Genomic DNA, 17,069 nt, shown 5'->3' with positions numbered 1-17,069 from the left:
AGTGACAGTCTCATGGCTATGCTGACCCTGCTTTCCAGGAAAGAGAAGCGTTCTCAGGGTCAGTCTGTTGTACCTGCAGTAAAGGATTTAACAGACAAGCTCTGGAGAACTGCATAGTTGCAGTTTGAGACATTTACCAGCACCAGCTCTTTGCTGAGCGATTCTGCTAGATGCTGCTGATCTGCAGCAGAGGTGGGCAACGACAGAAACCTGTGCTTGCTCCTCAGCTGTTTCAGTGCAAAGCTTGGTGTTGGCTTCAGTTCAGTGGGATTGGGCTAAACTGGACGGTGACCTGCTTGTGAACTGCTGGCTTAGGTGTGGGAATGTGTTCCCTTCTGCTGACTTTTGGTACGGGGTGGTCACCTCCAGCAGAAGCCAGAGCAGAGCTGGGTCAGTAACATCTTAAACTACCAAGAGCGCACCAGAGTCCCTCTTCCAGACATGAGGTCATCTCCTGCCTTCTTCTACATGACTTTGTCAGGTTAGATCATGGAGGGAAAAGTGGAAGCCAAGGGACTGTCAGTTAGGGGATTCTTGTGGTTTTCTGCAGCTGAACCAAGAGCTACCTCATCCCTGGGAATAACGCAGCATCTCTGCCAAACAGGCAGACCCCAGGAGCAGACTCCTCCATGCACAGGGCAAACGTGCCTCACTGCGATCTGCAGGTTCCCGGCTGGGCCCCTGCTGAAGGCAGCTGCAGGTACCTCCAAAGTCGACTAAGGGAAAAATAAGCAATGAAAGTTTCCACCCCTGACCGCAGGTGCGAAGTTTGTGCCTGGCTGTGCTAGGAAAGGACGCGTGGGGAGCTGCTGTGCTTGCTCATGGACTCTTTCCCTTACTATCACCCTCTTTCTTCCCATTCTTAAGACCTCCCTGGAGCTGAAGGCTTTCAGACCCGCTGAATACCAGACTTGTGCCAATCTCTGTAGTCTCTAGGCAGTTTACACCAAGCATCATTTACACTGCTTTTTGCATCGTAAGTACGTTTTAAAATCTCCAGGCCAAGGCCGCTGCCCTTTCTTACAAGCTCGGCTCTCTGCATCCAACAGTTTTCATTTAATTGCTGCAGGTGGAATGAAGCATTTGAGATTTCTAAGCAGAACGGGTCTTTTGCACACTTCCAGCTTCCTTTGCTGAAGAATCGAAGCTCAGGAGGCAGTGCTTTCAGTTCCATACCAGTGCAGGCGTGTGACATGCTCATATTGTCACAGCTTAACAAAAATGTCATCCTTGTGAACAGGGCAAGCAGAATCTGGGGTACATCCATCAAAGACCAGTGTTTAGCAAGGCAGCTTATTTATTTGGGTGCAACTCTAGCTGCAGAGTAGTTTTAATTGACTGATTCATGTCCTCTGCTCTTCAAGAATATCCCATCCAAGATTTAACTGGGATTCCCCTATAGCTAAACTGGGCTTCCTGTATTCAACAGGGAAACTCCTATTTGTGCACCAAAACAGAAATGGCCTTTCCTAGCTTGTTCATAAGTCCCACAAACTCACTGGCTTTCTGCATTCCTCAGCATTGTGCTCAGGAGAGGGGGCAAAAAAAAACCCTAGCAAGATCTGGCAGGGCTTGGCAAGGCAGCTCACAGGGTAATTTTAAACTGTGGATGGCAGCAAGCCTCCCAAATGGAAAATGTTTAGCTGATATATATCGCCACAGCTGCAATTTCAAAACAGAAGAAGGACAGTTGTGTACATTGGCCTCCTAAATGAAGCCTGTTCGAACATCTGCCAAAGTATGTTGCATGTCAACACCCTCAGCAGATTCCCAGCCAAAAGGAGGGGAGCTACAAACAGGGAACTTTTCATTTATAAAAGCCCTTCTTTTTACCAGAAGAGCCTTATAAAAAGTAGCCTCTATCTAGGTCTCCATTTCATCAGTGGCATGAAAACCAGGGGAGCTGTAAACTTGCCAACATGCCAAAAGGATGAAGTTACCCTGTCGGGGCAGAGTTTGGGCATATCTTTCTCCTAGCAAGAAATGAAAGGTTTAGGAAGAGGTCTCACCCTGTGTTGATTCATGCAGCAGTGCAGAGACATATGCAGCTACTACATGCTTCGCCTCTCCAAGTAACATACTTGCAGATCATCATAATGCCTACTATGCCGCCCATCTCTGAGCACACAGGCTTTTATTCGCCTCCCTGGGAGTAGGTGTGCACTTGTGGTTATTGAGACACCCTCTAGAAGACACACCAAGCCTGCCAGGGTTATCCCCTTTCAATCTAAAATTCACATTATTTCTGATGAATCAAGTTACGAAACAAAGGCTAAACCTCCGCTCGGACTGGAGAGACTCACGGCTCTGGGATCCGCTGCTGAGCAGGAGCTCGCTAGCCCAGGGTGCAAATTTCCAGGCTACCATCACTTTGGTGAATGGTGCTTAATATCACTTTTCTCCCCGATACAGACTGCGCCTACTTGCAAAACGACCATCATTCACCTTCTCTCTCCACCCCCACCCTGATCCATGTGAGTGTTTTGGGGCAGGACAGTCCTTGTTTTGTTGTTTTGAATGAAGTTTAGCACAATGATGATCTGAACTCAGCTGGGGTCTTATTATATGCATAAACACTAAGTGACTGGAGCAAAAGAATAAGCCACAATGACAACAATGACTAAACAATCTCCATTTATTTAAACAAAATGGAGATGGGGGAATGCAGGCAAGTTGGTATTTTTGCCTGTTCACATTCTTATGGAAATGAATATGTTTTGTCCCTCACAACCTCTCAGATTTGCACAGGGAGATTTAATAAGATCTCTAATGCCAATAAAATCACGTTTAAATTAGAATGTAAGTCAAAGTGCAATGCCTCAGAGCAACAACAGAAGCATCCTAGCCCATAAAGATGCTGAAACGGATAGCATGTAAGTAGGAACTAAGGACAACTTCCGAAGATGTGTAGTGATGATGAACCTACATAAGGAGTAAGTCAGTCAAGTGTGTCCTTGCATACAGTCAGTGCTCAGATGGATGCATAACTTCTTTGCAACACCAGCCTGGTTGTTAGGTTCTGGATCGAACCAGATGCTGCGCAGGACACTAACGATGTAGAGTTTTATGAATTCTGCAAAATAACTGTTTTCTCCTAGGAACTGTTTGGCTGCAAAACTCTGCACTGGAGTTTCTCGGATCAACGGTTCCAACTCCAGGAACTGTCTCAGAACATGGATCGGGATCACTGATTTCACTGGAACTTAGGCAAAGCTACAGCATGTGCAGCTGGGACAGGGACACTTCCTCGCCCAGAGCGCATGGGGGAACCACAGGGAATGGTCATTCTCCACTGCTCAGGGAGTACTGGAAGAAAGAAAATGATCAGGCAGGAAAAATATCACAAGGAATAAGTTGAGTCGCAGGAAGACCCTTTCCCCGCCACAAGAAGAAAGTCTACAAGACAGCAGCGTTCCTCCTTACACGCTCTAGACCGTTCACAGCTATAGGTCATTTCTCCCAACGAGCTAAATCTCAGTGCCTTTCATCTGCTCTGGGCGCAGCTGCCTGGGAACTCATTTTGGAGTCTGCAGACTTGAGGGTGATGAGAAAGGCAATCCTACCTTCTTACCCGGGGAGTGGATTAAAATGAAACGGTTTTTCTTTTTTAGTAGCGCACGCAGTTCCTGGCACTTGTCATAACTTTCCAGTTCCACTGTTTCTATGCACTTCTGTTCATCCTGCAGAGAGGGAATGAAACATTATTATGAATAGGAGGCACGGAAATCAATCATATACCATCAAACTCTGCACGTCTTCCCCCTGCATCTGTCTAAAAGCTCTTCTACCTTAAAAATAACCTGCATGCAGACAGCAAGCCCCCATAAATCAGGCTGGCATCTCACTAAGAAAACACTCTAGTCTTTAAGCTACAGGCCGATTTGTGGCTAGTGGTCCACAGCGGCTGAGCAAATAACACGTTGGGGACAGTAACACCAGCCTCTGCCGTCTCTGTTGGCCTCATCCAGGGATCTGCAGCCAGAAACAAGGTGGGAAGGTCTTTGCCCATCATCCTGCCCCAGCCACAGGCTGACAACGTGCTGCCAGTCCTGGCATAGGAAGGAAGAATAACATGATGCACTTCTACAAACCTTCCTGGCATGATCTCGGGGCGCTCCCCAGGCTTCCCCTTAAGCTTGGCGACACTGCCTCCTCCCCACAATGAATGCAGGAGATGTTATTCTGTTTTTTTCCCAGGGAAGACGATGCAAGCATCATGATGGTCCAAGCAGCCCCCCAGGAAGCCCAAGGCAGAGCGGAGATAAGAGGCGAGCCCTGCCGCCGCACCAAGCCCCAGCAAGGTCAGCGGGAGCCATGTGCGACTGGGACGCGTTCCTCTTGCAGCCACGCTCTGAGCTGTCAAAATGCTTAGGATTGGAAATACGGCCCCGTATAGCCAGCAAAACTGTCGGGGCCAGCGTCTCAGTGGGGAGTATTTATCACTGGTGTATCTCTGCTGATGACTGCCGGCCGCGATCTTGGCTCATTTCTCCCAGTAACATAACTAAAATTCCACACGTGATGCGTGGCTCAGTTCAGCTGCAGAGCACCATCCCTAATAGGAATCGCAGCTTAACGCTGGGCAGATAATATTCTTCATGTCTCAGTAGCCCAGAAGAGACCAAAGCTCCCTTTTCCTAAGCATTACACAAATAAGCACTGAGAATCGCAGAGCAGTTCTTGCTGGTAAAGTGCTACAGTCAGCATGCCTCATGAACCTCTCTATTACCATCCTAAATTAAAACCGCTGGCCATGACCATCCCCAGCTCAGGCTCTGCTCCCAAGGCAGCTCCTTGTACCCGTATGAGTTTGTATTTAGCAATTCCTGTAGCGAAGGGGGGGTGTGGGACGAGGAAATGTGTCGTAGCCAGGAAGCTGCTGCGTGGTTGGAGGCAGGGAATGGAGAGTTCAGAGGGAAGTGGGCTGCGGGGAATTTCCTCCCTTTACCACTTGACATCTAAGTCGCTGTGCAGAGCTCAGACTGTGTTTAGGTTTTTTTAACCCTCCTATCTGGGGACGGGGGCCCGGCAGAGCCGATGCCGGTACGCAGAGCAAGTTCTGAGCTACTGAGGGATGTCTGGATCTAATTTAGGTTTATTATTTTAATGACATTACTGTTTATTTCATTTAACACTAGCTGAATGTGACCAGAGAACTGGGAAAACATATACTAGGAGGAGATTAATCCTGCCCAAACCTAAAACCGAGCAGATAAAATCCTGCTGACATTCTGAGCCCTTTGAAGGCTCAAGGCTCCTGCTGCAATCCTGGTATTGCAATGTCACTGCAAAAGGACAGAGATGGAAATAATAACCCCTCAGCGGCCAACAAATGACAGAGAAGGGTGAGGTCAGGAATACATGCCTCAGGGATGGATGATCTCATCCTGGCCTTTGGTGGACGACCGCCCACATCACAGCCCTGCCGCACGGCCGGTGCGGTTACCAGCTCCGATGTGCAAGTTTGCTGGGCTCAGGATGTAGGTGGCTTGGCAATGCTCTGACCAGAGACCAGCACGAAGACTCCTGCCCACCCTCCCCGCTCTCGAGAGCGGCTCTGTCCCCAGCAGAGTCCAGTGGCTCCATGTCACCCTCCTTGTCCACACCATCCTTCCTGCCTCTTGCAGGGGAACCTTCCCTCTGATCCAGTGCAAGCCGTCCTCCGCTTCCTAAGAACAGTGGAGCACCGAGCTGGGGGACAAGAAGGACTTGGCAGGGTGGAGAGCTGTGTTTTTGCCATGACAGTGCCCTTTGGCATCCAGCTGCCCCTCTCCTCCCTGGGGAGGCTTGGGGGACTCTGGCCTGGCCAGGGAACAAGGGCAGCGAGGATGGGGACGTGCAGGACCCTGCCTCCCAGGGGCACTGGTTTGACTGTGTGAGCTATGGCTCCTTCATCTCAGAGACCTGAACTTCTCAAGTAAGTTATCCTCTTCAGGGAAGGTGGGGAAGAAAGCAGCCAGAGAAATACGAAAACTCCATGTCTGAGGGCAAAGGAAAAGCATCTGAGTTCAGGGAGCACCAGAATGGGGCTTTTGTTTCTGTTCTACCCTTGGCACGTGGCCATCCCCTCTCTGTGAGCCTACCTGGGTCACAAAGAGATCCTTTATGTTTGTCCTGTACCACTAAGATAAAGACCAAAAGACTCGACCCTGCCACAGGTCTCCAGGTCCCTTCAACCTCCTGGGACCCGGAGGCTACTCAGCATCACGCAGAGACAAGCTCGCTTCCAGAGTCCTGCCCCAACACTCAGGTCTCAGACACGTGTTCTGGACAAGCTCCCCCTCCATTTGGTCTGTAGCGTCCCAAAGAAGTTAAAGCGATCATCCTTTTACATCGTCCTGAGATGGAAAGGTTGAGTCCTTACTCGGCGGTCGCACCTCCCTGCAGGACGCAGCTCACAAGGCTGTCCCATGGCGCGGCGTTTGCTGCCGATCAAGGCAGGGAATTCCCTTCAGGCCACCTTTCTCTTTTCCTCTACAGATTTTAGGGCTGTTTTTTTAAATTGCTTTCGTGCTTGCTGTAAGGGACGATCAAAAAGACGCTTAAAATCTTGGTACAAAACCCCCTACGTTCATGATTTAATGCAGAAAACCAATTCCATTAGCTGTTTGTGGAGCAGATGCTGCGACTTAAATATGTATGTGTCTGTAAGCTTGGCCCTTAAGAAGAAAATTACTGAACACCTAAACATATTAATGCATGTGCTTAACCAAAGAATCGCACTTGGCAAACAACTTCCTTAACGAAAAGTGATAAAAAGGGGAAAAAAGACCCACTGAAATGTTTATTTCTATGAAGGCAAAATTTCCGGCAGACCTCTTCACTGACACACATTCATGGGCTGTGACCCCCAGTGTACGACATCTAGACTGCTTGAAATGATAATTTACTTCTCCATCTGAGGATCTCAAAGAGTTTTAATAAATCACTTTTAGGTATACGTTTCTACCACTTTACCAGAGGCAAAATGCAGATGTTAACTGTACCACTGTTAAATGCTGAGTGGGTCCTCTGGTCTCTAGAAGACTCTTTGCCTAGTAGGTTTTTTTCCCTGTCAAATAGTACACTTTAAAAAAAATAAAACAACAAAAAACCAACTCTAACCACTAGCTGCACTGTTTAGGGAAAAGAAACCAAACCCAAGACTGATGCTTTCTAATCCATGGAGCGATGATACTGATCTGTGTAGCCTCTCTGCACAGGATTGCCTGTTCTTCAGATGCTCTCTGTAGTTTTGCAAAGCTTCATTTTTATTCTTGCAAGAATATGCAGAGAAGACAAGAAACCCCGTTAGAAACTCACCTGCCCGCTCGGTTCTTAGTTTACGTGAGGGTACAGATGTGGGGTGCTGTAGATAGGGGCACAGCAGATAACAAGAAATCCATCTCCCTTCATTTCACATCTGCTGCAAGAAACCTGAAGCCCGGTGGGATGACTTTCACCCCCCATCTGCCGCAGGTAATACAATAACCATTTGCAATTTGCCTTCGGGAGGTGGCTCCACTTTGAACCAAAGGCAAAGCCTGACTAACAGATGCAATATGGGAAACAGGCTCCCAGGGCAGGTCAGGAGCACATTCCAGGAGATTGCTATTGACGATGATAAATACAATATTTGTGTTGTGCTCAGACTGTACTTTCCAGTGACAACGTTACTGCCTGCATCTTGCGTTGGCCATCCCCTCTGCTCTTGTTTTGCACACACAAACCTCGGCTACAAGTGCAGCCAGCCTCCTGCAATTGCATAAACCAGCGTGCCTGCATATGAAACAACTGCTGAAGGCAATATTAGCACCTCTTCGTGAAGGGCTCCAACACATGAGGGACTGATTAAAAGCACAGTGTGTCCAAGTCACTAGCTCAGTTCCTGGAAATCTGAGGGGCTCAGACCAGCTGAAATACTCAGCCTCCAAACCTGCCCTCCCACATGCAAGCTGACCTCCCTCCCATGGGGGTCTAACTTAGGATACATACGGAAAGATGCTCGTATTTTTGTTACCTGAGGCTTTATCTCCTTTCTTTTTCTAGGGCCCTGATTCAGCAAGCACTGAACGATCCCATTCAAAGATGTTTCAGCCTGAGGATGGTCTGGGATGCTGCGTCTGTCTCCAGGGTCACACAAGGCAGGGCAGGTATGTGGAGAAGGTCCAGTGGGGAAAATGGCAGCTGGAGCTCCAGAAATACAAGCCACCATAGCACGCTGCACCACAGACTCTCCTTTCATATTGGGCAAGGCCCTTCTCATCTCAAAAACTCAGTTCCCCAGTCGTAAGATGGAGACAGCAACACTGCCCTAACTCACGTTAAAGGAAGATAAATACAGCAATAAACGTGAATTGCCTCAATTCTGTGGCCACGGGACCCCTCCTGAGTGCAGAAAATTGCCATTTCCTTTAGTTCCTCTGTAGCAAGCCTGCACAATCACATGCTATCCTATTGTGCTACCAGATAATTTTGTAGCAATTTCCTCTCCTAAGACATTTGACTTCACTGTAAGCCAGTTTAATAGCCTATAGATATTAACATGATCCCTTATTTACAATAATGGGACCTTGTAGCTACTGTAGCTTACAGATGCAATTTATTACAGGATGTTACCACAATCCGCAGGCTACCAGAAAACATTATGCCTGGTTGTTACAAATGCCATTTTCCTTGTTGAGATAATAAAATAACGCTTTAAATGATTGGGATTTTTCCTTCTTCTGAACGTCTGTGAAAATTAATCTTACTTTAAAAGCCTCCTTTTCCCTTGTGGTAATGAGAGCCTCCATATATCTTGTTTTTAAAGGCATGCCCTTTAAAAAAACCTACGTCATGTTTATAGATTTTGAATCCGCGAGTTCCTGGAGCTTCAGCTGGAGTCAACAGGTGGCCGGGGTACTGGGAAGCAATCTGCAAAGAGTCAAGGCTTGCAGGACCAGGCTGCGTCTCTCTGCGTAAGAGAAACCCCCACCGCGTTGCCTGCCTTCCAAGCTGCTCATCACCGGACATTAACTTCTCATTTCATTATTCTTGCACTCCTCATGACATTTCAAAACTAAGAACAAATGCCTCCGGAAAGCTTTGGGATTCAGGAGGGTTCAGCATATGGGAGGAAGTAATACCCTTTAACCTAAACTGTTTAAAACAAATCTTGTCTATTAGGCAATAGTATGTTTTTTAAAAAAGAGAACCAAACTCATTTGTCAGTCCTGTTGTTCCTGAAACTATCGCAGCAATGCAGCTGCTGAAACATTTCCCCATTCTTCTTCCCTTGACACACTGCACAGAAGCTCTACATGCTTTTGGTTTTATATCATCCTGATGCCCACGTTTTTGGTTTTATATCACCCCAGATCCCCTTCTGTCCGACACCGCACAGGCACATGGTCCTTGTGGAGACATGCAGTGAGAAATGCTCCTCCATCCTGATGCACACACGAACTTCAAGCCACCGTACACCAGCAGGGCTTAGACTTACCCACCCCTCATCTCAAACCTCTCTGGGTTGTAGCTTGTGCTCTGCACTGTAATTTTGAACTTTTGGGGCAAACTCTGCTCTTGCAGAAGCCCCTTCCAGCCCAGGAAGCGAGGGCCTGACTCAAGAAAGAGCCACCTTTGCAACCCAGGACCAGCCCTGCACTCTCCATTCTTCTCGCATGAAGATGCAGGACAGATTTGGCTTGGCTCTTATTTCTCATTTGATTGGAAACAGCTCTAAACGAGGCCATGAACTTAAGGCATGCAATTTATCTAGGGAAGTCCAGGACAAGGCTCCCAGGGGTCCTTCGCTCAGTACTGGCTCAAGTAAAGGGAAAGGATGAGCCAAATCCAGACTGCATCCCTGCTTAAGGAGGACAGCAGGCACTCACAATCTCACCCGGCATCCATCGGTGGCTAAACGAAACCCTGAAGAGTCTGGCTAGCAACAATTTGAGCTGCTTGAGGGGTGCCAAACAGCTGCAAGGTTGCCTGCCGTCCCCTCAAGCAGCGGGTGGGAAGCCAGCCTGCTACAATCCAGTTTTATCCTTTAAACGCCAAAAACGCATAGCACATATCCTGCTTCCGCCCAAAGCTTTGCTCTGTTCGCCTTCTCACAGGATGTCCTGCCCTCATTTTTTATTTTGGCAATGGCACTGTCAAAGTATTTACTAGCTAAAATAGTTATAATATAGAATATACTCTAAAATGCAGCTGCTGTCTCTTCTTTATAGGATTTACCCTTCCTTGAGATAACTGGAGAAGCTCTTTTGAAAGGAATGGGCTGGAGGGAAGAGTGAAAAACACAGGAACGTGTGTCACCAAGGGCCTGATCCTGCCCTTCATTCAAGGCCATTAGCTGTGACCGTACCTCATCCTCATAGACCACAAGCTGCGTTTTCCGTAGCTGGATGTAACGATCCTTCCACAATCCCAGGAGCCCCCCACTGCTTTTCTTAATCCAGCCGTATTTCTCTGCGGTTGGAGCAGGCTTTGGTTTCTCTGAGACCTCCTCCTTTGTATCCTGCAAGGACAGAAGGGAGAAGGAATTACGTCAAAAGCATGTTCCATCCATTTAATGAAGGTCATCAGAAAGCCTGCCCAGACAAGACCTCAGCACCCACCACACGTGGTCCCTCCCCACCACATCACAAGGGAAAAGACTGACATCTTCCAGAGGAAAACTCAACCAGTTCCCATCCCAGAGCTGCCACAAGACAGGGGAGCGGGCATGGACCCTGGCCACCCCTGGGGACACTGTTGGGATGGCAGCAAGTCCACCTTGCTCCTCTGCTTCCCCGGTGGCTCTGCTCCCCTCTCTGTGGAGGTATTCCCTGCTTGCTGTGCACCAAGTGCTCCTTGAAAACAAGCACCCTCCTCTCCGCTTTGCTCCTCCAGCTCTCTGATGAACCCCAGCAGGACGGATCCTGCTGGCATCAGTAGCAATGCTCATATTTTAGCCCATCGCCACTTCTGCAAGCTTCTCCTCAAGGTCTCTACGTTTGGTCATCGCCCCCAAACCAACTCCTGTGGGCAAATCCATGGCATAAGGGCCAGGACTTCATCACATCTGAACTAAAATGTTCCCAGCAGGCTCCTGTGTGGTTTGTAGGCAGAGGGACGGACCAGCAGAGGAAGGAGCACCAAGAGTGGGTTTTTTTTGTCCTGCCTTCAGCTCCTTGCTGTTTGTCACAGCCTGCTCTCACCCACCCACAGCAGCGGCATGGGGAGCCCCAGCATCCTGCACTGGGAGGCTGCTGGCTTTGCAGGCCTGGTAAAAACCAAGAGGTGCATAACTTCCCTGCTTCGAAAAAACCATCAGAAATATCCAATATCAATATTCTCATCAAATGGGTACAGGAAACCTAAGAAGGGGAGCAGGGACAGCCAGGATTATTAGCTGAGTGCCTCCTTCACCAGCAGACTCGGTTAAAGATGAGAGTTGTCCTCCCCTCCGGTGCGCTGGAAGAGCCTTTGCAAAGGCAGGATCCCCGTTTGCCTCCCTCGGAGCACCCCGCTGCTCCCAACATCCCATGGAGCCCTCAATAAGCCTCTTTCCCCGGAGCAAGGCAAGGGGAATCCCTGGCTGAGCCAAATCCCCTTACACAAACACCTCACCAACCTTGTGACTTGTAAGGAGAGGCCAACCCCAAATCCTCCAGTGTCCTCCCAGGAACCCCGCTGTCCCCCCAGACTCAGTTTCCTCCACATCCCCATCTGTAGTAGCAGCAATCCCGCTGCAGAAAGGCAGCACATTCGCACAAACCAAGGATGCACAACAAAGCAGAGCCCCAGCCCTCCCCAAATGGCCCTCGCTAGCTCCTGAATGAAACCTTTTCTCATAGGAAAAAAAAAACTCCAAACAAAACAAACCAGAGTGGCTGGAGCTCAGACATCATGTTTCATAACGTGAGGAAATCCCACGTGCATGGAAAGGAGTCAGAGCTGGACACTCCCGTGGCCAGAAGGGAGTGAGAACAGAGCGAGTGAGTACGGATGAGCTCCAAAAATACGGAGGAGAGCCTTGCTAATAAATCTGTTTCCATGCTCCAGACTCCCAACAAACACGCCCTTGGACAGCAGCTGCCATTGGGCTGAGCTGTAACTGTAAAGAGGGAACTTGCACCCATAAAAAGAGGAAAAACAGATTAAATACCCCATGCACCCGCATTTATCCCGATCCCCGCTAAGGTCGGGAAGAGGCTTGGCATTGCAGGTAGGTTGCAGACCGAGCACAAAAAACTCAAATAAACTGTGTATCACCTAAAAGAAAAATCAGGCGGAAATCTGTAACATCCTTGGCGCCTTTTGTAGAAGTTATTTCGATTGTACCGAGCCGTGTTTGAAACGGCCACAATACAGGATGACAGAGCATGAAAAAGTTTTCCGGGAAACGAGGGGTAGTGCGTGGGGTTTTTTTTAAACTTGACTTTTTAGGTTGCCAGGAAGTTGTATTCGGTTGTGATCTGCGACTTCAGCAAACATCAATTGCTGCACAAATATAGACCTGCTGGTTTCCTGATCAAGCACCCTTTTGATGTCATTTTTAGATAATTGGGCACGGACTTTAACCTCCCTCGTTTTGCATGGATGTAGCTGCACGAAGAGTTTATTTGAGTGACTCTAGACAAACAGCTGCCAAAATGTTTTTAGTCTTTAAGTTTTTTTTTGCTTTGCAGATGAATTTTTCCTGTTGTTTTTCCCCACCTGGCAGAAAGGCTATCTGAAATCACATGGCAAATACGTCTATCTGTGGCCTCTCCTGGTGCCCTGCAGCGTGAAAACGACCCTGGCTCCTCCAGTTTTAAAAGAAAAGTACTCCCTGTGAAGACACAGCACTTAACATCTACCTCTGAAAAAACAACCTGCCCCAGTAACCGTTTTTGTTGGAGTTAGGGCTCATGCCTGCACTTCTGCACAAGGCAGAGCTGAAAAGCTAGGGCAGAGCTTGTCTGGCAGCCTGCGCTGCCTGCAAGCTGCCTGCTCCCCGTGGGCTGGCCGGCTCTCCAGCCTCCCGGGGACGGTACCTCCTCTCCGTGGCATTGCAGGGTGGCCTTGCAGCTCACCCTCTCCCCAGGCCACTCGGGAGCCCTGGTTGGAGCCACCTGCCTGGAAGGAGCCATGCATGGGGTTCCCTCCACACCAGGCAGGACTTCCCAGCTGTGCCAGCATCTGGGAGCATCCGCAGAGAGGATCCGTGACTCCAAGCCCCCACCTGCCCCAGCTGAGCATCCCAGGAGAGGGAAAGCAAGATGAGATGGAGAGTGCTGGTCTCAGCAGATGACAGCAGCCACAAGCAAAGGGCTCCTGCACTGCGCAGGAGTCACCTGCGCCTGAGCTGCCCGGTGCCTCCTCCAGCCCCTGCTACAAGATAGATGTGATGGGTGCGATCCTGCACTCTGCGGTGCCGGGGGCTGCTGAGCACCCCGGGCTCTGGGTCAGCAGCTGCCCCCTCTCACGCACCCAGCACGTCGCAAGATGGGGGTGCAGTTGCTGTAATCCCTCGCCTGCAGGTTAAAGGCGTAAAAAAACAGATCATGCAACTTGATCGTTTGTTCCTGCGAAAGCAAGAAGAGTCTCAGAGCTGGTGCCTGATATTTTTTGTGGCTTATTTTTATGGCCAGTTCACACCACCCCTGCCACGGATCGGCAAGGGGGGGTTGGCCAGGAAAGGGCACCGAGCGCAGGGTTTTCTGTCCGTCCTGCACTCTCTGCCTGCAATTCCACGACTAAAACCGGAGCATGGCACAAAGAGATGAGTTGCTGGTGTTAATTCAGCTTTATGTGGGTACTCCTTCTGCAAGAAATACTAAGATATCCTTTCCGGGATGTTCTTGGGCTGGATTCATTCCTGACACTGGTGTAAATCCATGAGAAGAAACCCACTGGCATTAGCCAAGCGAGCCAGCATAAACGAGGGAAGAACTGAGTTATCCCATTGCTGGCTCATGCCGAAGGCATCGCTCCCAAAATCAATCCATACGACTCATTTTTGCAATTTATGTCACGGGGGCACTAGAAGTGAAACATGAGTTTCACTCTTCCAGCCTGGTTTAGATTCATGTTTCACAGCTCACCAGAGATGCCAAATCGGGGGACAGGGTGGCTTTTTATTTAACAATTAGGTGGTTATTTCTCCCCTCCCCTGCCCCTGTATTTTAATGGCCCACAAACCCACATACTTTTCATGTCTTTAACTAAAAAAATCCCAACAGTTGAATCATGGTGGTGCTTTTACAAGTTACATAGAGTGCACAGAAGCATCTTACCCAGCTACAGTAACTTCATTTAAAGCAAGCAGCTCATTTATGGCATACTCCTCTCTAGCAAGGCACTGATGAACGCTTCCCAGGGGACAACCTGCATCTCCAGACCTCCACTCTTTTTTCTCCCTTTCCACGTTATCTTCCAAGCCCGACCGTTAGCACTTCCACTTCTCCCCGACGCGCAGAGGCAAAACCGTCTCACTGGAAATAAACTGCTCGGATCCACGTGAAACTTGGGAAACTGCAGCTGACGCCCTCTCCCGAAAGAAATCACCGGGGGACTCATTTATCGTTAACGAAGAGCGTCTGGTGAGCCGGTCCGTCAGTGCTGGGGAGGTGGTGGGGCAGCCAGAGCCCTGCCAGCCTCCTCGCTCGCGAACCCCAGGGGCCATCACGAAGCCCCTGCGGCCGGCGGGCGCCTGGTGAGCACGGACACCAGCTGGAAGCACTTTCTCCGCTGTGGATTAATTTCATGGATGCCGGCGGATAATAACAACTCTCAGTCACTACCAGCTTGGGCTGCTTCGCCGTCTCCCCGCTGTCTTAAAAAAGCTCTCATTCTTGCCACAAAATGTTGGGAGATGAAATAAGGGGGGGGCGAGGGGGAGAGACAAGCCACAGCTACCGGCATGGCATGTACGAGAGCCTGAAGTCCTCCGGCAGTAAGCCCTAACGGGAGCTTTCTTTGTGCATGAGCAGCATTTAAGGAAAGGAAAGGAAGCAGGAATAGTTGGGCGGCCAGATGAGGGGAGAAAACTACCTGTTTAACTTGCTAACAAATTTGTGGCATCCTAATCGATCTGCGTGGGGATGCATTATTGGGGTGTGATCCCATGGACATGAAAACCTACACGTGCAGGAGAAGCACCACTGCCCTACTCCGAGTTAAACCCGTCCCAGGCAGAGATGGAGGAGGAGGAGGACAGACTTGGGGAAGGCTGCTAGGTACGTGGACATGGCCAAGCTTGCGGGCTGACCGAGGCCCAGCTCCAGTACGGAAGTACAACACCCCAGCAAGAGTCAGCACAAGGTGGCCTGAGCAAGCGTGGCATTTGAACAAGCCCGAGTCTGCCAGCACTCGTCCTCCGGCAGCGCCAACGTTTGCCCGTCGGCCTCACCCAGCCGGTTGGAAAGTTTAAAACCCGAAGAGCTCTTGGGGATGCTCTGTCCCACCGACTGCCGCCAGCTCCAAGGCCCCCGGGCGAGGGCAGAAGGCAAGGGGGGGCTGCTTGGGAAAAGGGAACCCCATCCTCTGGGTCTCCATTTCTGCCCCCTCCCTGTGCTGGGGCTGTCCCCGCTGCCGGACCCGGGCGGAGCGGGGCCGGGGATGTCCCAGCGCCGGCGGAGACCCCCCAAAAAAGCCCAAAGTGGCCGGTGCGGTCCTCTGCCCCCCTTCCCGGCCGGCAGCGGCAGCGAGGGGCTCCCGTCCCGCCCCGGGGGTCCCGTCCAGCCCCGTCCCGTCCCGGCGGGTCCCGTCCAGCCCCGTCCCGGTGGGGTCCCCTCCCTGTCCCGTCGGGTCCGGTCCCGGTCGGACTCACTTGCTCCATGGCGGGCCGGGGCCGGTCGCTCCTCGCCGCCCGTTCAGGGGCTCCGCCGCCGCCCCGCTGCACCGCTCGGCTCCGGGCGGGCGGGCATGCCGAGCCGGGCCGGGCCGGGCCGGGTCGTGCCGGGCCGAGCCCCCCGGTTCTCGCCTCCGCACCAACTTCTCGGGGAGCAGCAGCAGCAACGCCGGGTTTCCGGCGGCTCCGGCGCTGCCAGCGAGGAGGCGGGGATGCCCCCGCCGCCGGCCCCGGCCCCGCCTGGCCCGGCCCCCCCGCCTGGCCCGGCCCCGGCCCCGGCCCCCCCCGCCGCGGGCGCGGGGCTGGGAGCCCCCCGGGACGGGCTGGGGCTGGGGGAAGGGGAGGGCGGCTGAGCCTCAAGGGAAGGGGTCCCGCGGGATGAACGGGGGTCAGGCTGTGGCTGCAGGGCGGGGGGGCCGTGGACCGTGGGATGGGACAGGGTCGCTGGGGCGGGATAAGGAGCTTGGGGTGGGAGAGGTCCCCCGGGTCAGGCAGGGTCCCCGGGATCAGATAGGGTCCCCAGGGATCAGGCCAGACCCCCGTGGTAGGACAGTGTCCCTGGACTTTTTACAAGGGCACGTAGTGATAGGACAAGGAGTAATGGCTTTAAACTGAAAGAGGGTGGATTTAGATTAGATCTAAGGAAGAAGTTCTTCACTCTGAGGGTGGTGAGGCACTGGCACAGGTTGCCCAGAGAAGCTGTGGATGCCCCATCCCTGGAGGTGTTCAAGGCCAGGTTGGAAGGGGCCCTGAGCAACCTGGTCTAGCAGAAGGTGTCCCTGCCCGCAGCAGGGGGGTTGGAACCAGATGATCTTTAAGATCCCTTCCAACCCAAACCATTCTGTGATTCTGTGAATCGGAGGGTCCACAGGGTCAGGCAGGGTCCCTGGGGTCAGACAGGGTCCAGGGTGGGACAGTGTCCCTGGGGCTGGGGTCAGGCAGGGCTCAGGAGCAGTGGGACGGGGCACAGGGTGCAGAGAGGCGAGGGATGCCCTCGTGGGTACCGTCGTGGCACGCTGGGCATCGTGAAGCCCACGTGGAGCAATGCCCGGGGCTCAGGTCCACGCGGCATCGTGGCTCCCTCCGCCGCGGCAGTGGCTCCTGGCAGTGGGGTGGTCTCAGCGGGTTTCGGCAGAGGGGTGATGCAGTTCCTTAGCCCCAGGGAAACAGCTGGGGAATGGTCTTTGGTGGCAGAACTGGTTAACGCAACTAGTCACGCTCGGAGCTATTGTTCTCCACTGGTATTCCGCTTTGCAGACTTCTGCTTCTATTTCAGGCCTGC

General features: G+C 51.4%; 1 protein-coding gene across 1 annotated transcript in view; it reads right to left on the bottom strand.

Moving 5' to 3' along the window:
• The window catches only part of PLEKHO2 (pleckstrin homology domain containing O2), a 29,556-nt gene extending 13,580 nt beyond the window's left edge, over positions 1-15,976 (bottom strand). The window contains exons 1-3 of the mRNA XM_087744927.1: positions 15,767-15,976; positions 10,334-10,486; positions 3,564-3,680 (exon numbers count right to left, since the gene is read on the bottom strand). Coding sequence (XP_087601053.1) covers positions 3,564-3,680; positions 10,334-10,486; positions 15,767-15,775 — 279 coding nt within the window. The 5' untranslated portion in view covers positions 15,776-15,976. The remainder of the gene's footprint in view (positions 1-3,563; positions 3,681-10,333; positions 10,487-15,766) is intronic.
• Between the last annotated feature and the right edge of the window lie 1,093 nt (positions 15,977-17,069).

The sequence above is a fragment of the Nipponia nippon genome, unplaced genomic scaffold (genome assembly GCF_047370975.1).
Source record: "Nipponia nippon isolate SJK-2023a ecotype South Korea unplaced genomic scaffold, ASM4737097v1 scaffold_9, whole genome shotgun sequence".
NCBI classification, from domain to species: Eukaryota; Metazoa; Chordata; class Aves; order Pelecaniformes; family Threskiornithidae; genus Nipponia; species Nipponia nippon.
The sequence above is the reverse complement of the archived record's forward strand: the minus strand, read 5'-3'. Positions and strand labels throughout refer to the sequence as shown.